This window comes from Ranitomeya imitator, chromosome 1 (genome assembly GCF_032444005.1).
Source record: "Ranitomeya imitator isolate aRanImi1 chromosome 1, aRanImi1.pri, whole genome shotgun sequence".
NCBI lineage: Eukaryota > Metazoa > Chordata > Amphibia > Anura > Dendrobatidae > Ranitomeya > Ranitomeya imitator.
This window is the reverse complement of record NC_091282.1, coordinates 73,095,655-73,119,833: the sequence shown is the minus strand read 5'-3', so window position 1 is coordinate 73,119,833 and position 24,179 is coordinate 73,095,655. Positions and strand designations below refer to the sequence as shown.

General features: G+C 47.2%; 1 protein-coding gene across 5 annotated transcripts in view; it reads right to left on the bottom strand.

The window, feature by feature from the left end:
• FANCG (FA complementation group G) overlaps positions 1–24,179 on the bottom strand; it is a 40,226-nt gene that overhangs the window by 2,854 nt on the left and 13,193 nt on the right. For all 5 annotated transcript variants that reach the window (XM_069748035.1, XM_069748063.1, XM_069748054.1 and 2 more), the window contains exons 6-13: positions 23,976–24,132; positions 19,981–20,111; positions 11,736–11,882; positions 9,643–9,803; positions 8,502–8,568; positions 7,988–8,271; positions 6,500–6,540; positions 1,784–1,924 (exon numbers count right to left, since the gene is read on the bottom strand). In XM_069748035.1, the coding sequence (XP_069604136.1) occupies positions 1,784–1,924; positions 6,500–6,540; positions 7,988–8,271; positions 8,502–8,568; positions 9,643–9,803; positions 11,736–11,882; positions 19,981–20,111; positions 23,976–24,132 (1,129 nt within the window). The remainder of the gene's footprint in view (positions 1–1,783; positions 1,925–6,499; positions 6,541–7,987; positions 8,272–8,501; positions 8,569–9,642; positions 9,804–11,735; positions 11,883–19,980; positions 20,112–23,975; positions 24,133–24,179) is intronic.

The following is a 24,179-nucleotide window of genomic DNA, read 5'->3' as shown; positions in this document are numbered from 1 at the left end:
ATAACAACCTGAATCAACAGGACAATTTTAGACAAAACGTTCCCTTTAAATGTCCCCTATAGAAAAAATGTAAGTTATAAAGTAGTGTCCCTACCTGTTAAGAGTCATGTGGGTGGTCCCTGCCTCCGGAGTTGTCCTTTAGTTTGTTGCCCCTCCAGGCCTTTAGAGGCCCACTCCACAGACACACGTGCAGTAATGTGCCCTCGGCTCCATCTGTGCATGCGCTGGATATAATTAGAGCTGGCTTGTAATCGGTATCTCACCCTGTGGAGCATCCGGACTTCATGGAGAAGCCGGGAACGCCCACCGGACTCTTCACACTTATGAGAATTTTTTAAAATAAACTTTCTTGTATTTTGTGACGGCAGCAGGTTTATATGACTAGTAATGAGCGCAAATGCTCTTTACTAGTTTGCTGAGGGTGCTCGGGTATGACATGTTGGGAGTCCCCGTGGCCTCATGTTTCGTGGTTGATAGCCAAAAAAGAAGCAGAGATTGCCCGTGTATGTCAGGCAATCTCCGCATGTTTTTTGGCTAACAGTCACAAAAAATGTGGCCGTGCATACCCGAGCACCTGCGAAACCCCACGCATACCCGAGCACCCACGAAACCCTGCACATACCCAAGCACCTGCGAAACCCCGCATATACCGGAACATCCGCGAAACCCCACGCATACCCGAGCACCCACGAAACCCTGCACATACCCAAGCACCTGCGAAACCCCGCATATACCGGAACATCCGCGAAACCCCACGCATACCCGAGCACCCACGAAACCCTGCACATACCCAAGCACCTGCGAAACCCCGCATATACCGGAACATCCGCGAAACCCCACGCATACCCGAGCACCCACGAAACCCTGCGCATACCCGAGCACCCGCAAAACTCCGTGCATAGCCGAGCACCTGCGAAACCCCGCACATACCGGAGCATCTGCGAAACCCCGCGCATACCCGAGCACCCGCGAAACCCTGCGCATACCCAAGCACCTGTGAAACCCCGCACATACCGGAGCATCTGCGAAACCCCGCGCATACCTGAGCACCCGCGAAACCCTGCGCATACCCAAGCACCTGTGAAACCCCGCACATACCGGAGCATCCGCGAAACCCCACGCATGGCCGATCACCCACGAAACCCCACGCATACCGGAGCACCCACGAAACCCTGCGCATACCCAAGCACCTGCGAAACCCCGCACATCCCGGAGCATCTGCGAAACCCCGCGCATACCCGAGCACCCACGAAACCCCACGCATACCCGAGCACCTGCAAAACTCTGTGCATACCCGAGCACCCGCGAAACCCCACGCATACCCGAGCACCTGCAAAACTCTGTGCATACCCGAGCACCCGCGAAACTCCGCACATACCGGAGCACCCGCAAAACTCTGTGCATACCCGAGCACCCGCAAAACTCTGTGCATAGCCGAGCACCCTCAGCAAACTCGAGTAAACAGCATTTGTGCTCATCACTAGTGATGACAGGTTCCTTTTAAATAACGAGGATATTTGGAGCTCAGATCAGAAAAATGGAGGTAAATCACCATTACTGGAAATTAATCGGCACAGAATATTATGACTATTTAGATACAATTACAGGAGTGGGGTAAATGTTACACTGCTTGGGGAGAGAGGGCATCGACCAGAGGACCCCAGAGTGGATAAAGAAAGAAGAGTGGATGTAGCGGGGTGAGGGGGCACCATAGTTCTCCCATTAGCAGGTTCCTTTGGAGATTTGGCAGACCCCCCCGTTCCAGCATCCTGACTCCTCTTACCTGGTGCGACCTGCAGGCTGAGCTGTGCATTCATCAGAGCCTTCACGTCCTCCCCCATCTGCTGGAACTGGAGGCCTCTCCCCAGGAGGGCGGACGATTTTAGGATCCCCAAAATGTTATACTCTGCGATATCTACAGACCCTGGAGAGACATCGATCAACAACTCCACATGAGACGGTATTATGTTACATTCAGATCACTGTATATTGGAAAACGGTATTACACCTGGGGTTTTGTTTTCAATAATTCTGCTTGCTGTCAGTGAATGGGCACATTAATGGTTTACATCTAATATACGGAAACCTGAGCTGAGCTCCAGTCCTGCTCACACAGCGGACGTGTCACATCATATAACTGTCCGCCATCCTCGGAGAGCGAATACTTCCCACAGCTGACAGTCTGTTACAGTTGTATCCAGGTCATACACTTCATCTCAATCCCGTCTTGATACAATGTAGCAGTGGAGAAAATGCAGTCCGAAAAGGCGCAGACTCCGCTGCCCGGTGGCCAGAAGTGGCCCGTAAAGTCCGTTATACAGGACCACCTGCCAATTATCTAATCACATGTCTGTGTGTGGGTGACGGTTACTCATTCATTTTCCATGTACTGTAGGTGCGATGTGTGGCCATCTCTCAATCCTCATATGTTGCGGACCCCTGGGTGGCACCAGTGTGGGTCGGAAAAGACGGAATGATGGCCACGTACAGTTAGGTTCAGAAACATTTGGAGTGAGACACGTTTTGGCTTTTAAGTTGTTACCAAAACAAATTCAAGAAACCGTCATATAATCAAGCTGGGCTTAAAGTTTGAACCCTCAGCTTTAACTTGAGGGTATTCACATCCTTATTGGGGTAAGGGTTTAGGAATTACAGCTCTATCATATGTAGCTGCCTCTTTTTAGAGGGACCAAAAGTAATTGGACAATTATTTCAAAAGTTCTTTAATGAGCTGCATGGGCTATTTCCTTGTTAAATCATCAATTTAGGAGGTAAAAGGTCTGGAGTTGATTCTGAGGGTGGCATCTGCATCTGAAAACTGTTGCTGTGAACCCACAACAACCTGTGGTCAAAGGAGCACTCAATGGAAGTGAAACAGACCATCATTAGGCTGATAAGAAAGAAATACATCAGAGAGATAGCAGAAATGAAGTGGCCAAAAGGAGCGCACTAGTGAGCTTGGGAACTCAAGAAGCCATGGATGTCCACAGAAGACTGTATGTGCGCAGTCAGCTTTACTGTATGGGGAGAAGTGGGCGTCCGGTCCTGGTAATGACTCCCAGAAGACATTTATCGCATATATTTTCAATCTTCTACAAGTGTCTTACATGGTGATGCGCTCAAAGGATTTGGACATTTTTGCATCAGATTCCCTTTAAGTAAAAAAGTGTAATAATAACCCCCATGGCCCGGCGTCCTCCTTCCTACACTCTTCATGTCCTGATGTGTTGGAGCTGGAGATGGAGCGGGGGAGGTCACGTCTGATAGAAGCTACAGAGTATTCCTGTAATTCCCTGAATATTGAGCGCTGGTACTTCATGTCGGAAGCGTCTGACACATCAATTACACAATTAGCTAGAAGACATCAGACCCTTCTTCCTGAGCTGAGATACAGAATGTTCTACCAAATATTTCCATTATCATCAGAACATCAAATGTTACTGTGCACCAGTGGCATAGAGCGGCAGAACAGGGCACCACATGGGGGAAGACCAAAGGCAGAACAGGGCGCCACGTGGGGGAAGACCAAGGGCAGAACAGGGTGCCACGTGGAGGACCAAGGGCAGAACAGGGCGCCACGTGGAGGAAAACCAAGGGCAGAACAGGGCGCTACGTGGAAGACCAAGGGCAGAACAGGGCACCACGTGGGGGAGGACCAAGGGCAGAACAGGGCGCCACGTGGGGGGGAAGACCAAGGGCAGAACAGGGCGCCATGTGGGGGAAGACCAAGGGCAGAACAGGGCACCACATGGGGGAGGACCAAGGGCAGAACAGGGCGCCATGTGGGGGAGGACTAAGGACAGAACAGGGCGCCACATGGGGGAAAACCTAGGGCAGAATGGAGTATCACAGGGTGAACAATCAGGAGCAGGACCGAGAGCTTCATGGAAGAAGTTCAAGAGCAGAACAGAGTGCCATGTGGGGGGAGAGAACTCAGTGCAAAACAGAGTGTCACACAGGTGAACCCGTGGCAGAGTGTCACTTCCGAAGAACCAGGGGCAGAACTGAGCATCACATGGCGAAGAACCAGGGGCAGAACGGAGCATCACATGGTGAAGAACCAGGGGCAGAACGGAGCATCACATGGTGAAGAACCAGGGGCAGAACGGAGCATCACATGGTGAAGAACCAGGGGCAGAACGGAGCATCACATGGTGAAGAACCAGGGGCAGAACGGAGCATCATATGGTGAAGAACCAGGGGCAGAACGGAGCATCATATGGTGAAGAACCAGGGGTAGAACGGAGCATCACATGGCGAAGAACCAAGGGCAGAACAGAGCACCACGTGGGAGAAGGAGGGCAGAACAGAGCGCCACACGGAAGGGGCAAAAATTCCCACATATCACTAAGAATACTAATGGCACAGGGATCCTTGTATATAAGTATATAATGTGGTGAGACTGGATTAATTCATAAATAACCATTTCCCCACTGAGATAAGAAGAGGCTGCTCGCACTGCTGTCCTCCCTGTCTATCTAAAGGACAGTGCACAGTATAGATACAGTTATATGAAAAAGTTTGGGCACCCCTATTAATCTTAAGCTTAATGTTTTATAAAAATTGTTTTTTTTTGCAACAGCTATTTCAGTTTCATATATCTAATAACTGTTGGACACAGTAATGTTTCTGCCTTGAAATGAGGTTTATTGTACTAACAGAAAATGTGCAATCTGCATTCAAACAAAATGTGACAGGAGCATAAGTATGGGCATCCTTATCATTTTCTTGTTTTAAATACTCCTACCTACTTTTTACTGACTTACTAAAAGCACTTTTTTTTGGTTTTCTAACCTCATTGAGCTTTGAACTTCATAGCCAGGTGTATGCAATCATGAGAAAAGCTACTTAAAGTGGCCACTTGCAAGTTGTTCTCCTGTTTGAATCTCCTCTGAAGAGTGGCATCATGGGCTCCTCAAAACAACTGTCTAATGATCTGAAAACAAAGATTATTCAACATAGTTGTTCAGGGGAAGGATACAAAAAGCTGTCTCAGAGATTTAACCTGTCAATTTCCACTGTGAGGAACATAGTAAGAAAATGGAAGAACACAGGTACAGTTCTTGTTAAGGCCAGAAGTGGCAGGCCAAGAAAAACATCAGAAAGGCAGAGAAGAAGAACGATGAGATCAGTCAAGGACAGTCCTCAGACCACCTCCAGAGAGCTGCAGCATCAACTTGCTGCAGATGGTGTCACTGTGCATCGGTCAACTATACAACGCACTTTGCACAAGGAGAAGCTGTATGGGAGACTGATGCGAAAGAAGCCGTTTCTGCAAGCACGCCACAAACAGAGTCGGCTGAGGTATGCAAAAGCACATTTGGAGAAGCCAATTTATTTTTGGAACAAGGTCCTGTGGACTGATGAAACCAAGATTGAGTTGTTTGGTCATACAAAAAGGCGTTATGCATGGCGGCCAAAAAACACAGCACTCCAAGAAAAACACTTGCTACTCACAGTAAAATTTGGTGGAGGTTCCATCATGCTTTGGGGCTGTGTGGCCAATGCCGGCACCGGGAATCTTGTTAAAGTTGAGGGTCGCATGGATTCCTCTCAGTATTAGATTCTTGACAATAATGTTCATGAATCAGTGACAAAGTTGAAGTTACGCAGGGGATGGATCTTTCAGCAAGACAATGATCCAAAACACCGCTCCAAATCTACTCAGGCCTTCATGCAGAGGAACAATTACACTGTTCTGGAATGGCCATCCCAGTCCCCAGACCTGAATATCATTGAACATCTGTGGGATCATTTGAAGAGGGCTGTCCATGCTCGGCGACCATCAAACTTAACTGAACTGGAATTGTTTTGTAAAGAGGAATGGTCAAAAATACCTTCATCCAGGATCCAGGATCTCATTAAAAGCTACAGGAAGCGACTAGAGGCTGTTATTTCTGCAAAAGGAGGATCTACTAAATATTAATGTCACTTTTCTGGTGCGGTGCCCATACTTATTCACCTGTCAAATTTTGTTTGAATGCAGATTGCACATTTTCTGTTAGTACAATAAACCTCATTTCAAGGCAGAAACATTACTGTGTCCAACAGTTATTAGATATATGAAACTGAAATAGCTGTTGCAAAAAAAAATAATTTTTTTTTTTTATAAAACATTAAGCTTAAAATTAATAGGGGTGCCCAAACTTTTTCATATAACTATCTCTAGGGACACAGCTGCAGAGCCTCCCACTGCACATGCACTTGTATTAACATTCCAGGTCAGGATAACAATGTGGCAGCCATTTTTACTCTATAATGATTACCTCCCTACACCTGACAAGGAACAATATTTCCTTTAATTACTTTTTTCCCTATTCATGGAGAAATCCCTCTAAGCCTCCCTGTCTTGTAGGTGGAGCGATCAGTCACCCAAGCTCCATAGAAATACACTGACCCTCCCTTCACCCCCTTTTTTTATTATAGTACAGTGCTGCATCATTGAACATGGGAATAAGCCATCACCCCACAATATGCCAGTAGCACAGCCCCAACTCACCAGCATCGCCACCCTGGACCCGACTCAGTAAACTGATGGACCTAAAAGATATGCAGGACACATTCATTCACAAAATATTAATATACAACAGAACGGATCCTAAAAGCGATCATGTGACTGTCGGAGCCGCTCACAGCAAAGTGACAAATATACTGAACATTCATCCTATCAAAGGGGTTACAACGTTCACATTCTTTGTTATGCGCCTGTCACTTACAGAAGTCACTGTGGCAGCGGTGAGAGGCTGGAGCAAAATGGGCACAGGAACCATAGCTGAATCTATTTTTTTTTAACACGTCCGTTTAGTAACATAGTAACATAGTTAGTAAGGCCGAAAAAAGACATTTGTCCATCCAGTTCAGCCTATATTCCATCATAATAAATACCCAGATCTACGTCCTTCTACAGAACCTAATAATTGTATGATACAATATTGTTCTGCTCCAGGAAGACATCCAGGCCTCTCTTGAACCCCTCGACTGAGTTCGCCATAGTAAAAAGAAAAAATATTAAAATGGGGAAAACCCTTTAAAAATGATAAATGTAATGATGTCTGGATGTCTTCCTGGAGCAGAACAATATTGTATCATACAATTATTAGGTTCTGTAGAAGGACGTAGATCTGGGGATTTATTATGATGGAATATAGGCTGAACTGGATGGACAAATGTCTTTTTTCGGCCTTACTAACTATGTTACTAATGAGTCAGATTGGACCCTTTTTTTTTTTAGTTTGCTCTACATTCATGGACAGATCGATCAGGGGAAGAAATACTGGCACCATGTTTACAAAATATGTCATTAATAATCAATCATTCTCATTCCTTGGCATAATGGCTGAGAATCCAGAATATCTGGTAATCCGGTCCTAATGGGATTTAACCAGATATTCTTACGTGTGGTCTTAGTCTGCCATCTGGTGGTTGCTACTGATAACTACACCTTTCAATAATGGTGCTGCAAAAATACGGAAACTGATTACTGAGCTTTATATGGTGTACCTCCTATCCTATAGCCATACCAGCTTTTAGATTACATGCCTAACCCCTGAATGAAAAAAAAAAAATTATATATATATATTTTTGTATTATTTTTTCTTCAATTTATACATTTTTACACCCCAAAATAATTGCTGTGTCATTTACATAAATGTTTTTTTTTGCAACTGATTTTTTTTGGCTCCCTACACTATTCACAGAGCATTGTGTGGATACATAATAAATGTCATTTTTGAGGGGGGGGATTTCATGTAATAATATACGTGCAGTAAAATGTGATAACTGCTGTAAGACTTTACTGAGGACTGAGCGCCTGCCAGTAACAAAAGATAAATAAATTGAAGGGTTGAAAGTTAGAATCTAAAGAATGACCAACAAATCTCGCAAAATACGGAAAGCGAACAAACATGTGCCCTGGAGGGAGCTGTGACCCTGAGTCCTCTTAGTGAGCGGTTTGGGTACAGATAGGACTTACCCCGCACCTCCGTACCTGGTGTAGTCGGTGACGGACGCTCTGTGATCTCCCAGCATGCCGTGGGCCTCTCCCTGCAGCAGATGGGCCGAGGACGCCCACAGGACACAGTTCAGCTTCTCGCGGTCGCTCCCGAGGACATCTACGCTGACGACACCGGCGGTGATGTGACCGAGACTGTCCAGCAGCTCGGAGCAGACCGTGACGGCGTCTTGGAACCGCTTATCCTCCAAAAGGGCAGCTGCAGCTTCAAGATAAATGACCGGGACCCTGGGAAGCGGAGCGGGGTCGGAGCACACACCCTGAGACAACGGCAAAGCAGCGTCTCACATAGGACAGCCACAACGCAGGACGCTCCCATCTGCAGGAAGCCGGTCTGACAACCAACGCGACAGACATTACACGAACGGTTGTCAGGCGATTGTGACGCTTAGATGCTGCGTCCTTCACATGGCCAGCGGCTCTCCGCAGCGCGGTACTCGCCATTTACACTGACATGTGGCAGCTCACCTTCTCCCGGGCGGTCACGTACCTGTCGCTGACACCCGTCCTGCAGCGCGCTCATCAGCTCCAGGTAATGTCCCACCGCATCGTCTATCCTGCAGGCAGAAGGGACCCCAAACTCATCAGTGCGGATCACTAATATGCCCCCACCATCAGACAGTGCCGCCGCGGGTGCCGATATGGGCTCCGCGGTGTAGAGGGGCAGCGCTGGGCTGGTAGGAGAGTATGGCTTTTATTGTTTTTCACGTCCCTGCGTCAAGTAGTCAACATCCCCTTTAATACTGGTAGAAAAAGGGAAACATTAAGGAGGAGAGAAAAAAACATGGCTGTACACCTGCACACTCAGTTTGGCCGAGCATGCATTTTCAACAAGCAAAAAAAGGAAAGACATTATTGGCATTTTTGCCTATTGTTGTCTAGTTTTCAATGGTTTGGGCCAAATTCATCTTTCCATTTGCGCCTTATTTTAAAGCACGTTTGACAGGTTCGCCTCTGTTTCTTTTTAGATCTATGGGAGGAATTTAGGGGTTTCCAGATCTTGTCACCGGATAAATCATTTACAACTTTTCAAAAAGTGCAAAAATGTGTCACAATTTTATTCCTCCCCCCACCAAAGCGATATTTTGGCGCCATTTTACAAAATTTGCAGTTTGGGGCTCTCAAAAGTCCCCCCCCCCCCCCCCAAAAAAAAAAAAAAAGGTTGAACACAAAAAAATAAAAATAATTTCTGACTTGTTGTAAAATTCTTGAAACGAGTGTGACATTTTGAGGAAATTGGCAAAAAAAAAAAAAAAAAGGATTTAAAAAATTCCCAGTGCATAAAGTAGATTGCCGGTTCCTTATCTCTGCTTTAATATGTCCGGGCACCATGGATTTCACGGCAAAGCTTCAGAAAGAACTGCAGAAAAAATGGTGACACTCTGTGGATTCAACCAGAATGGAGAAAATCCGCAGCAGAAACCGATACCCTGCAAGATTAAAAATCCAGGGCAATTTGTTGCTGGTACTGCGGATCCCAAAAGCTGCGGATTTTCCATGTACGTAGAATATTTGCAATATTTCTGCTACAGGTGCATTTACCCCAATGATAGAAATCTGCAGAGTTCAGAGTCGCTCACATCCTCCACACAGCAGCGAGGGGCGGACGCGGCACGGACCCTGGATCTCACCTCCTGGTCTGCAGGCAGAGCCGCGCCATCAGGTATTTCACCTCGCAGGAGGTCGGGCAGCGGATGAAGCCGCCGAGGGCCGAGGAGCTGACGATTAGCTCAGTGCGGAGCGGACAGGACATCGTTCTGGAGGAATCGTCTGCGCTGGAGTCTTCTAAGGCCTGGAAAACACAAAATACATATGTACATATGACTCCCACCCCGGCATGATGGAGAGCTTACACAAGGACATGACAGTGAACGGGGAAACGTCCCAATCCTGGTGTCTGGAACGTCCCTGGTCCTCAGAGGCTACCAGGTTCACGCCCCATCCAAAATACACTCTGCGGGGGTCCCGGCGGTCAGACACCCCCAAATCAGTCACTAATGCCTCATCTAATCTGCTGCGGACACTTTTCATTCTTTTATTTTGCTCCTTTCTTGTCGTTTTTTTGTTGCCACCACTTGGGGGATTTTTGGAGACTTTTTATTACATTTTTTAAGGAAGTTGCAGAGAACGAAGACACGTAATTCTGGGGTTTCCGTTTTCTCTGGCGTCATGGCCTCACAGTATAATGTCACATTCTGATACATCCGACTTCTACAGATGAGCAGCTACAAAATAGTTTAAAAATGACTAAATAAAGATAAGCCTGGGATAAGAGGGGGCACAAACTTTTATACTTTTGTTTAAAAACTTTTTATTAATGCTTGAGTCCACTTGGGAATGTGCACGCGCGCTTCCAGATCGCTGTATACTGAAATACTGGAGTAATGCGGTATATAGATGAAATTATGCAAAAAGCCGAGCTTCACTGGAGGACCGAGACGGCAGCGATCGCTGGGGGACCGAGACGGCAGCCATCACTGGAGGACCGAGACGGCAGCCATCACTGGAGGACCGAGACGGCAGCCATCACTGGAGGACCGAGACGGCAGCCATCACTGGAGGACCGAGACGGCAGCCATCACTGGAGGACCGAGACGGCAGCCATCACTGGAGGACCGAGACGGCAGCGATCGCTGGGGGACCGAGACGGCAGCCATCGCTGGAAGACCGAGACGGCAGCCATCACTGGAGGACCGAGACGGCAGCCATCACTGGAGGACCCAGAAGGCAGCCATCACTGGAGGACCCAGACGGCAGCCATCACTGGAGGACCGAGACGGCAGCCATCACTGGAGGACCGAGACGGCAGCCATCACTGGAGGACCGAGACGGCAGCCATCACTGGAGGAGCGAGACGGCAGCCATCACTGGAGGAGCGAGACGGCAGCCATCACTGGAGGAGCGAGACGGCAGCCATCACTGGAGGAGCGAGACGGCAGCCATCACTGGAGGACCGAGACCGCAGCCATCACTGGAGGACCCAGAAGGCAGCCTTCACTGGAGGACCCAGACGGCAGCCATCACTGGAGGACCCAGACGGCAGCCATCACTGGAGGACCCAGACGGCAGCCATCACTGGAGGACCCAGACGGCAGCCATCACTGGAGGACCCAGACGGCAGCCATCACTGGAGGACCCAGACGGCAGCCATCACTGGAGGACCCAGAAGGCAGCCATCACTGGAGGACCCAGACGGCAGCCATCACTGGAGGACCCAGACGGCAGCCATCACTGGAGGACCCAGACGGCAGCCATCACTGGAGGACCCAGACGGCAGCCATCACTGGAGGACCCAGACGGCAGCCATCACTGGAGGACCCAGAAGGCAGCCATCACTGGAGGACCCAGACGGCAGCCATCACTGGAGGACCCAGACGGCAGCCATCACTGGAGGACCCAGACGGCAGCAATCGCTGGAAGACCGAGACGGCAGCGATCGCTGGGGGACCGAGACAACAGCCATCACTGGAGGACCCAGACGGCAGCCATCACTGGAGGACCGAGACGGCAGCCATCACTGGAGGAAGGCCGAGATGGCAGCCATCACTGGAGGAAGGCCGAGATGGCAGCCATCACTGGAGGAAGGCCGAGATGGCAGCCATCACTGGAGGAAGGCCGAGATGGCAGCCATCACTAAGCTGTGGAGATGTTCTCCATGTAAGTTGCTTCACTTCCAGCTAATGTGTCTGTATGTGTCCATGTGATAAAACAACAAGAAAGTTACCGTGTGAAGAAGAGCGAGCGCCTCCAGCTCCGACTCTGCGTCTCCCATGTGGCGGTACAGGACGGCGCTGTGGTGCAGCGCGGAGAGACACTGGAAGTCCGTCCTCAGCGCCAGCCTCCAGTACTGCAGGGACACTTGTGGCTTCCCCTGGAGATGGACGAAACGATTAACCCCTTCCTGACATTACCAAATTTATCAATTTGGGCACATATAGGGCAAGTCGTTTTTATTCCACTCGTTAGGGTAAAAGGCCAAAAAAAGACAATTATGGTGGTTCCATTTGTTTTCCCCTTTATTGCATTTACAATGAGTTTTGATCATTTGATATTTTTTACAGATTAGACTGTTACGTACGCCACAATACCAAATATCATTCTTTTTTTTTTTTTTTAATTCAAATAAATTTTTATTAAGAACAACAAGGCAATTAACATGTTACATTTACATTTTCAATATAGAGTATTTCCCCCCCCCCTCCCCCTTCAAACAACCCCCTTCAAACAACCCCCTTCGATCCCAAAGCCCCCCGCCCCCACCCCACAAAGCAGCTCATCTTGTTAATTACTACCATCATTAAAACAATAGAATATCTAATCCCTCAACCATTCGTATAAGCCACACTTCACATTACTATCCCATAGCAATCCATGGAGACCACATTTTATTGAACGTTTCAGTTTTCCCTTTCTTCTTATAAATCCCTTTTTCTAGTGTCAGGCCCTGTTTCACATACTGGAGGAACTCTCCTCTTGACGGCGGCTCTTCCCTAATCCAGTTTCTAGCTATCACCTTCCTAGCCATGTATAACAATCTGGCTATAGCTATCTTTAGGTGTTTATCCACTCCAATCTCATCCACGCATCCCAACAAACAGACAACTGGATCCCTTGGCACCGTGCATCCATACGCACCTTCCATACGACTCAAAACTACCACCCAGAAGGCAGCCAACCTCGGACATGTCCACATCATATGGAAAATGTCTGCATCCGTAGACTTACACCTCGGACATTCAGAGTCATTACGCAATCCTGCCTTATATAGCACCATCGGAGACCTATAAACTCTGTGTATCACATAGAGCTGTGACAGTCTATACGGTTCACTCAGCGACAGTCTTGGGATCCATTCCAACACCGAGTCCCAAGTCTCGTTATCTATTGGGCCCAGATCCCTTTCCCATTTAGCTCTCGCCATTATTGGAAACCCCAATAGAAAAGTGTGCAACAGATCCCTGTACAGCGTGGATATGACTCCTCCAGTCGTCCCGTCATTACACACATACTCCAGTACTATATCCCTTTGAATCCTAATACCTCCGTTCCTACTCTGAGCTCCAAAGGCATGCCTCATCCGCAAATATTGATACTCCCCTGCAGACCCAAGACCAAATTCCGCCTGCAATTGGGAAAATGATTTCAGTTCACCTTGTTCAATTATTTGATACCCATACTGAATCCCTTTGCCCAACCATTCTATCAGTACCCCCAATGCCTCAAATTCTTTCAGATTGTTATTATGCCATATCGGCGAGTATCTAGTCAAGTCCGTGATCCCACGTATGTGCCTCAATCTACTCCACAGCTTGCGTATCAACAGCAAAGTCAGATATAGCTTCCCCAAACTCTCCAAGGATCCATCCTCCAAACATTGCACCACTGGACTTCTTTTTGTCGCCACTTCCATCAACCGCTGTACCGCTCCAGATGACCCCTCATGCGCCCAGCCCCTTAGATGCTGACTCTGGGCTGCAAGGAAGTACAATTCAGGGTTAGGCAATGCCAGACCCCCATCATCCTTGGGTCGCTGAAGTGTCTCCAGTCTGATACGCGGATGCTGCCTCCCCCAAATCAAATTCCTAAACAGAGAGTTGATCTGTCTAAATTTCCCACGTGGTATCCAAACTGGTGCATTGTGAAGAATATACAGTATTTTCGGCATCAGAATCATTTTGATAAGATTCACCCTACCTACCACAGACAAATGCAGCTTAAGCCAAGCATCCGCTTTTGCCTTGAGGGCACCCAAGATTGGAGTCAGATTCTCATGTATCTAGTCAGTGACCGGCATAGATACCCATATTCCAAGGTATTTAAATTTACTCGTCACCTCCAGTCGTCCATCCTCCAATGGCTCCCCATCCACATCGTCCACCTTAAACAAGATAGACTTACTCCAATTTATCCTAAGTCCCGACACTGATCCAAATCGTTCAATAATCCCAATGGCTCCCTCCAAGGATGCAACTGGATCAGCCAGAAACAACAAAATGTCATCCGCATACAACGCCACCCTTTCTTCAATCACCCCATATTTAAACCCCGTCATCTCTTCAGATCGTCGAAGCGTAGCGGCCAGCGGTTCCACTGCTAGAGCAAACAAAAGGGGGGAGAGCGGACATCCCTGTCTCGTCCCTCTAGCCAATTGTATGGTCCGTGACAACTCTCCATTTACCCTAACCCTGGCCATCGGCATCAAGTACATTAATTGAATCCATGATATGAACTGCGGTCCAAACCCCATTCTTCGCAACACCTGCCAGAGATACCCCCACTCCACACTATCGAACGCCTTGTGAACGTCTAAAGATGCAATAACTCTCTGGCCACAGTTGTCGGATCTGAGTTGCAAGTTCATATACAGCCTTCGTAAGTTGATCGCAGTTGACCTATCAGGCATAAAGCCAGACTGGTCTGAGTGTATCAGGCCAGAAATAACACTTGTCAACCTCATCGCCAACACCTTAGCCAGAAGTTTAACGTCGATAGTAAGTAAAGAAATTGGCCGGTATGAGTCCGGCTGTGTCAGGTCCTTCCCCTCCTTTGGAATCACCACTATTGTGGCCTCCCGCATAGATGCCGGTAGCCTTCCGCCATTCCTAGCCTCCTCCAAGACCACCTTCAATTTAGGGATCAACACTTCCCCCAAGTTTTTATAAATTTCGGCAGGAAATCCGTCTACGCCAGGTGCTTTCCCATTAGCCATCGACTGCAATGCCCGTCCCAGTTCCTCCTCCGTTATGGGAGCCTCCAAATCCTCACTATCCCTGTCACTCAGCCTCGGGAGCTCCAACTCCTCAAGGAACGCCACCGTGTCCTCCATTGACCCATCTACCCGAGAGGAGTATAAGTCTGCGTAAAAATCTGCAAAAGTCTCCAAAATCTCTGAAGTCTCCGAAACAGTAACACCACTCCCAGTCACCAGAGAGTGAACAAAGGAAGTATTTCTCTGGGCAGATGCCACCAGCGATAGCAAATGACCCACTGATTCACCCTCCTGGTAATAGGCCAAATTCATGAATTCCCTCTTCCTTTCAGCCTTACTCAGCAAGACCGCCTCTAGCTGGCTTTGAGCTGCCTTTAACCTCCTCCCAGCCTCCAGAGTACCCATTATTACCATCTCATCTTCAGCCACCCTCAGCCCATCAATCGCCAACCTTTCTGCCTCTCTCGATTTCCGCTTACACCTGCTAATATCCCTGAACAACAGCCCTCTCAAGTACGCCTTCATGGCTTCCCACACAGTAAGCACGTCTACACTTCCCTCATTTATCTCAAAAAATTCCACCAACTCCTTCTTAAATCTTCTCCAAGTCTATACTGTGTAGCCAATTAGGGTGAATTTTCCACTCCCTTCTGCTCCCGTTCCGTGTCCCCACTGGTCGAAATTCCACTTCAACTGGACTATGGTCTGAGAGAGCCCTAGGCAAATATCTCACCTCCCCTACCATCGTATCTAGTAATCGGTTACCCAGTGCCAGATCAATCCTAGACAAAGTACCATGAGCTGGTGAGTAGCATGAATACGCCCTTTCCCCGATATGTCTAACTCTCCATAAATCAACCATGCCCACTTCCCCGACATAAGTCCCAAACGTAGTGATATGTCCCGCCGTCCTATTCTGGGGGTTTTTGTTCTCATCCCAAAAGTCATCACATATATTATTAAGGTCGCCGATAATTAGTAATAGTAACGGTCCCCAGCGCTCTACCCTCTCCAGCACCTCTCTTATCTTCTTGCTTGAGTATGGGGGCGGAATATACATTGCCACTATACACATCAATACTCCATTCATTTTACATTTCACCACCACATACTGACCATCCACATCTTCCTTTACCGCTACCTCCTCATATACCAAATATCATTCTTATATATTGCTAAGGAGAGTAAAACTAATCCCAAACTGTTCTTCAACTATATCAATAGTAAAAGAATAAAAACTGAAAATGTAGGCCCCTTAAAAAATAGTGAGGAAAGAATGGTTGTAGATGACGAGGAAAAAGCTAACATATTAAACACCTTCTTCTCCACGGTATTCACGGTGGAAAATGAAATGCTAGGTGAAATCCCAAGAAACAATGAAAACCCTATATTAAGGGTCACCAATCTAACCCAAGAAGAGGTGCGAAACCGGCTAAATAAGATTAAAATAGATAAATCTCCGGGTCCGGATGGCATACACCCACGAGGACTAAGAGAACTAAGTAATGTAATAGATAAACCATTATTTCTTATTTTTAGTGACTCTATAGCGACAGGGTCTGTTCCGCAGGACTGGCGCATAGCAAATGTGGTGCCAATATTCAAAAAGGGCTCTAAAAGTGAACCTGGAAATTATAGGCCAGTAAGTCTAACCTCTATTGTTGGGTTTCTGAAGGATGTTATTCTGGATTATCTCAATGAGAATAACTGTTTAACTCCATATCAGCATGGGTTTATGAGAAATCGCTCCTGTCAAACCAATCTAATCAGTTTTTATGAAGAGGTAAGCTATAGACTGGACCACGGTGAGTCATTGGACGTGGTATATCTCGATTTTTCCAAAGCGTTTGATACCGTGCCGCACAAGAGGTTGGTACACAAAATGAGAATGCTTGGTCTGGGGGAAATTGTGTGTAAATGGGTTAGTAACTGGCTTAGTGATAGAAAGCAGAGGGTGGTTATAAATGGTATAGTCTCTAACTGGGTCGCTGTGACCAGTGGGGTACCGCAGGGGTCAGTATTGGGACCTGTTCTCTTCAACATATTCATTAATGATCTGGTAGAAGGTTTACACAGTAAAATATCGATATTTGCAGATGATACAAAACTATGTAAAGCAGTTAATACAAGAGAAGATAGTATTCTGCTACAGATGGATCTGGATAAGTTGGAAACTTGGGCTGAAAGGTGGCAGATGAGATTTAACAATGATAAATGTAAGGTTATACACATGGGAAGAGGGAATCAATATCACCATTACACACTGAATGGGAAACCACTGGGTAAATCTGACAGGGAGAAGGACTTGGGGATCCTAGTTAATGATAAACTTACCTGGAGCAGCCAGTGCCAGGCAGCAGCTGCCAAGGCAAACAGGATCATGGGGTGCATTAAAAGAGGTCTGGATACACGTGATGAGAGCATTATACTGCCTCTGTACAAATCCCTAGTTAGACCGCACATGGAGTACTGTGTCCAGTTTTGGGCACCGGTGCTCAGGAAGGATATAATGGAACTAGAGAGAGTACAAAGGAGGGCAACAAAATTAATAAAGGGGATGGGAGAACAACAATACCCAGATAGATTAGCGAAATTAGGATTACCGTATTTTTCGGACTATAAGACGCACCGGACTATAAGACGCACCGGACCATAAGACGCACCCCAAATTTGGGGTGAAAATTGCAGAAAAAAAGATTTTTTATAAGATGGGGGTCCGTCTTATTGTCCGAATTTACAGTATCTTACCTGAGGGCTGGCGGTGGCAGAGCAGGGTCACAGGAGGCAAGGTGTCGGCAGAGGTGGGGTGATGCTGGGATGAGGAGGTGCTGGGATGAGAAGGTGCTGGGATCAGGAGGTGCTGGGATCAGGAGGTGCAGTGAGAGGTATGGCGTGAGAGGGGTCCCAGGCTTACCATGCAGGCAATGCAGGCTTACCGTGGCGGTAGAGGTGCAGTGGCAGAGGTGCAGCGGCAGAGGAGGCGCAGTAAGCGGGGTCCCTTTCCCTGGTATGGTGATGCAGCAGCCCGGTAAGCAGCAGAGCCGGGTGAATCCTGTTGTTATCGGTGGGCGCGGCCATCTTCCTGAGGCCGCGCGTGTGCAGATGAAGCGCTCTGCTTCCCGGGGCTTCAGGAAAATGGCCGCGCGTGCGCAGATGGAGATCGCGGCGGCCATTTTCCTGAAGCCCCAGGAAGCAGAGCGCTCCATCTGCGCACGCGCGGCCTCAGGAAAATGGCCGCCACCACTGATAACAGGATTCACCCGGCTCTGCTGCATCACCTCACCGGAGAAAGGGACCCCGCTTACTGCGCCTCCTCTGCCGCCACACCTCTGCCACCGCACCTCTGCCGCCACGGTAAGCCTGCATTGCGACTATTACACGCACCCCCCATTTTCCCCCCTTTTTTGGGGGGGAAAAAGTGCGTCTTGTAGTCCAAAAAATACGGTATTTAGTCTAGAAAAAAGACGACTGACGGGCGATCTAATAACCATGTATAAGTATATAAGGGGACAATACAAATATCTCGCTGAGGATCTGTTTATACCAAGGAAGGTGACGGGCACAAGGGGGCATTCTTTGCGTCTGGAGGAGAGAAGATTTTTCCACCAACATAGAAGAGGATTCTTTACTGTTAGAGCAGTGGGAATCTGGAGTTGCTTGCCTGAGGTGGTGGTGATGGCGAACTCAGTCGAGGGGTTCAAGAGAGGCCTGGATGTCTTCCTGGAGCAGAACAATATTGTGTCATACAATTATTAGGTTCTATAGAAGGACGTAGATCTGGGGATTTATTATGATGGAATATAGGCTGAACTGGATGGACAAATGTCTTTTTTCGGCCTTACTAACTATGTTACTATGTTCTTTATTAATAAGTTTATTAATTTTTGTTAGGATTCAAAGGGATATAGTACTGGAGTATGTGTGTAATGACGAGACGACTGGAGGAGTCATATCCACTCTGTGTAAAGATTTGTTGCACACTTTCTTATTGGAGTTTCCAATAATGGCGAGAGCTAAATGGGAAAGGGATCTGGGTCCAATGGATAACGAGACTTGGGAGTCGGTGTTAGAATGTGTCCTAAGACTGTCGCTGAGTGAACCGTATAGACTGTCACAGCTTTATGTGATACACAGAGTTTACAGGTCTCCGATGGTGCTATATAAGGCAGGATTGCGTAATGACTGATTGTCCGAGGTGTAAGTCTACGGATGCTGATATTTTCCATATGATGTGGACATGTCCGAGGTTGGCTGCCTTCTGGGTGGTAGTTTTGAGCCGTATGGAAGGTGCGTATGGATGCACGGTGCCAAGGGATCCAGTTGTCTGTTTGTTGGGATGCGTGGATGAGATTGGAGTGGATAAACACCTAAAGATAGCTATAGCCAGATTGTTATACATGGCTAGGAAGGTGATAGCTCGAAACTGGATTAGGGAAGAGCCGCCGTCAAGAGGAGAGTTCCTCCAGTATGTGAAACAGGGCCTGACACTGGAAAAGGGGATTTATAAGAAGAAAGGGAAAACTGAAACGTTCAATAAATTATGGTCTTCATGGATTGCTATGGGATAGTAATGTAAAGTGTGGCTTATATGATCGATTGAGGGATTGGATATTCTATTGTCTTAATGATGGACGTAATTAGCAAGGTGAGCTGCTTTGTTGGGTGGGGGCAGGGGGTCTTGGGATTGAAGGGGGTTGTTTGAAGGGGGAGGGGGGGGAAACTTTGTATTGAAAATGTGAATGTAACATGTTAATTGCCTTGTTATTCTTAATAAAAACCTATTTGAACAAAAAAAAATAAGTGATTTTTGTCCAAATTGCAACATTTTGGGGGAATAAAGGAGGTTTCCACTACTCGGACAACCCCATCTCAGTTCCTATGTTTCCCCCAGCAAAATAACACTCACTGTCAGTGCCGACGCTGTTCCAGTGGTGTTAGTATTGTCTCTCTTTGGCGGGGCTTGCCTGACATTGTGTCACGTGACACTGCAGCCAGTCAGCAGTGGCTTCACTCTACCCTCCTTTGGACATAGCCAACATCCAGAAAAAGCGAGAGCTGCTGCTGCTCTCTCACTTCCTCAGGTTGTCAATTACGTCCATAGGAGGGGAGAGTGAAGCCACCGCTGACTGGTCTCAGTGATCGCATGACATAATGTCACGCGATCACCAGAGAGCGAGCGCTGACACCGCTGGAACAGCATCAGCACTGGAGGCGGGAATAGTTGTTGTTTCACTGGGGGAAACTATTCTCTATTACTTACCATCCTGTAGAAGGAGCATCCGAGACAAGTGTAGATTTCCGCTAACACTCGGCTAGAACACAGACTGCCGGCGGCCTCCTGAAGGAAAACCACCGACCGCGGAAAATCTGCAGAGTTCATCGCAGTAACACCTGGAGGCGGGAGGAAAAAAAAATATTACATACTAAAGGGGTATTCAGTTGTAAACAATCATGCAGAAGTGTGAACACCCTTTTACAATCGGGGATGTTTGGTGTGTTCAGAATTAGTCAATCACATTTACACTCCTATTACATACTAGAACGCACACTGCCGCCATAATGTACAGTGATTCTGATTAACCCCATAGGTTTTGTTGTTCAAGTAGGATTTTCCTGACATTTCTTAGTTGCATTTTAAAGCAGAAGCCATGGTCTGTAAACAGCCGACAACACAGCAAAGGGATCTCGTTGTTGAACGTGATCAGTCACGAGGACAGTAAAAAATATATATACCGTATATACTCGAGTATAAGCCGACCCGAGTATAAGCTGAGACTTCTAATGTTGCCACAAAAAAACTGGGAAAACTTATTGACTCGAGTATAAGCCTAGGGTGGGATATGCAGCAGCTACTGGTAAATTAAAAAAATAAAAATAAATACCAATAAAAGTAAAATTAATTGAGACATCAGTAGGTTAAATGTTTTTGAATATCCATATTGAATCAGGAGCCCCATATAATGCTTCATACAGTTTATGTTGGGCTCCATATAATGCTCCATACAAAATACGCCCCATATAATGCTCCATAAAGTTCATGATGGCCCCATAAGATGCTTCATAGAAAATATACCCCATATAATGCTGCATAAAGGTTGATTATGGCCCCATAAGATGCTCCATAGAAAAATATAGTTCTTACCAATAACGGTATTTCTCTGAGCCCATGACGGCACCACGGAGAGAGGGGACCACCCACCAAGGACAGGAAACCTACAGATAAAAAGGCGGTACCTCTCTCCCGCATCAGTTGTTTACTAGAGAACGATGGGAGACTAAGGAATAAAGTCTTAATTTTAACATTACTTGAAAACTTAATTGAGATACCGCGTGACTATTTAGATAATTGGCATAGGGCACTACATTAATGTGCACACCCATAAGTGAAGGGAGGGAATGTACGGGTGCCGTCATGGGCTCAGAGAAATACCGTTATCGGTAGGAACTATATTTTTCTCTGACGCCCATGACGGCACCACGGATAGAATTGCAAAGACTGTACATTAGGGAGGGACCACGGCTTCCAGAACCCTTTTACCGAAAGTAAGGTCCGAAGAGGAGATAAGGTCCAGTCTATAGTGATTATACAATGTAGATGGTGAAGACCAGGTAACGGCTCTACATATCTGATCGATTGAGGCTCCAGCCTTCTCCGCCCATGAGGTTGCAACTGCTCTCGTTGAGTGAGCCCTGATATTTCCCGGGACAGGTACCCCACTTGATGAGTACAATAGGCTGATGGCGTCCGTGATCCATCTTGCCAAAGCTCCTTTGGAGGCTTTTTTACCCTTCCGGGAACCCTGAAAGCACACAAAAAGAGAGCCGTCCTCCCTACTCTCTCTGGTGGCTTCTATGTAATGCATCAGGCATCTCCTACCATCCAATGTATGTAAGGACTCTTCCTCCTTGTTTTTGGGGTTAGGACAAAAGGAGGGAAGAGATATCTCTTGTGTCCTATGGAATCGGGATGCTACTTTTGGGAGATATGCTGGATCTGTTTTAAGAACAACCCTATCATCAAGGAATTGAGTGAAAGGAGGGTTAGCAGATAGAGCCGGTATGTCGCTAACTCTACGTGCAGAGGTGAGAGCGACCAGCAGAGACTCGGCGGCCAAGTACCCTTGAGCTAATAGGTCATTCAGGTGTGCCCCCCACTCACTGGGGCTTGCGTCTGTAGTTACTCCCACGACGACGTCGTTTTCTGTAGGTCTCCCATCAAGGACAGGAAACCAACTGATGAGGGAGAGAGGTACCGCCTTTTTATCTGTAGGTTTCCTGTCCTTGGTGGGCGGAACCCCTCTCCGTGGTGCCATCATGGGCGTCAGAGAAAATTTGCCCCATATAATGCTCATCATTATCAGTGCAGTTTATGCAGATATGATTACAGTATATCTGCTGCAATAAAAAAAATGACATACTCACCTCTCATAGCTGTCCGCTGCTCCTCAGCGTCGCCGACTCTCTGCAGTGACTGTTCCGGCAGAGGGCGCGTACTAACCACGTCATCGCGCCCTCTGACCTCAAGGTCACAGTTAGAGGACGCGGAAGATACAGCTCGGCAGTGGAACGGGGACAGGTGAATATCGCAAGTGCCGGTGTCCTGAGCAAGCAGCAGCACAGGCACCTGGCCCCCATAGTGCGCCAGTGTCCCCTCCTCCTCAGAACACCGACACTTCTCTCGGTGCCAACGCCGACCGCAGGCCCTGTCAGCAGCCACTGGAATACTTACCGAGGCTGCAGACATGTTCTGGGGACACTGGGGACTTCCGCACTGGGACCGTGACTCGTGTATAAGCCGAGGGGGATCTTTTTCAGCCAATAAAAGGGGCAGAAAAACTTGGCTTATACACGAGTATATACGGTATATATATATTTATTATAAGGCATTGGATCCCATGTTTTTCTGTGAAGACATCATCAAGAAGTGGCTTACATTTGGCACAGCAGTGGCATTACCTACAACTGGACTACCGTCAAAAATTGAAGAAAACACGAGAAAAAAATTAGTGTGGGACGCTGCCAAGAAGTCTACAGCAACAATAAAGGAGCTGCAAGAATTTCTGTTTGTGTACTGTATGTGACAACAATCTCCCATATTCTCCATATGTCTGACCTATGGGGTAGGATGGAAAGATGGAAGCTTTTTCTTACAAAGAAAAACATCCAAGCTCGGATATGTTTTACCAAAACCTACATAAAGTCTGCCAAAAGCATGTGGGAAAAGGTATTATGGTCTGATGAGACCACGGCTGAATTTTTTGGCCATAATTCCAAATAGTGTGTTTAGCAGAAAGCCAACACTGCACATCACAAAAAAAACAGCATACCCACAGTGACGCATGGTGGAGGCAGCATTAGGCTTTGGGGCTGTTTTTTTTGGAAGCTAGAACTGAGGCTTTATTCAAGATGGAGGGAATAATGAAAAGCTTCAAATATCAGTCAATGGCTTCACCAGAAAATTAGTTTTGGAATGACAGAGCCAGAGCTAGAATTTTTTATTTTTCAATAGATTTACACAGATTATGGATGGGTGACGTCAAAGGTGGAAAAAGTTTGGAAATAATTATTCTTGGTACAATTTTTTCCATGACAAAAATCTGGCAATTTAACAGGGTGTGTGTAAAATTATTATACCCACTCTCCTCCCCCCCAGTGAAATTGGACCTGGGATTGCTGGATACGCTTGCACAAGGGACTGAATACTCTGGTATTGCAGTATATGGTGAGATTCTGTATGATGGCGAGCCACGGACTTGTCTCCACAGGTGCATAAATATGGCAGCGATAAGGGGCTGCTATCAAACATAAGCGGCACCCCCTGATTATGTCAAGGGTGGAAGTGAAGGGGCCCATGGGTTACTAAATGGCACCTCAAAGAATTAAATGTCATTGTCAGCGACTGACAGCGGCCATGAGGAGGTAAAACAGCAGCAATCAGAGCAAGCTCCTGAACCCACTCCATACACCCGGACCCCAAGGCATGTACATCCATGTCAGGAAAGGGTTAAAAGGAAATTGACTTAGTAAATCATTTGGTTTAAGTATCTTTCCCAGATTTACATATTTTTAGTCTCTGTTCACACAGAAAGCCACATATGATGTTCCCTTGATTTCCAGAAATACCAGACACAACCACAGTCAGGTGGTGGCGCTGTTATAGGGAAAAAGCTGCCATGTTTTACAACCCTGCACTGTCCCTTTAATAATATACAGATCTCATCACTTCCGCTATATGAGGTCGATGATCAGAATTACCTTGGAGGAGGCAGGCAGCGTTGTAGAGGACGTCCTTTACGTGGCTGGAGGTCTGGACCGTGCGGATGGTCTCTGGCTCCTCCGGGGGCGCTGTCCACGCTCTGATCAGTGGTAACAGGTCGTCCTCCTTGTGAGAACGTCTATGGAGGTCTGGAGTCTGGAGAAAGTCAAAGCATCATGGGAGCCGAGAGAATGCATTAACAT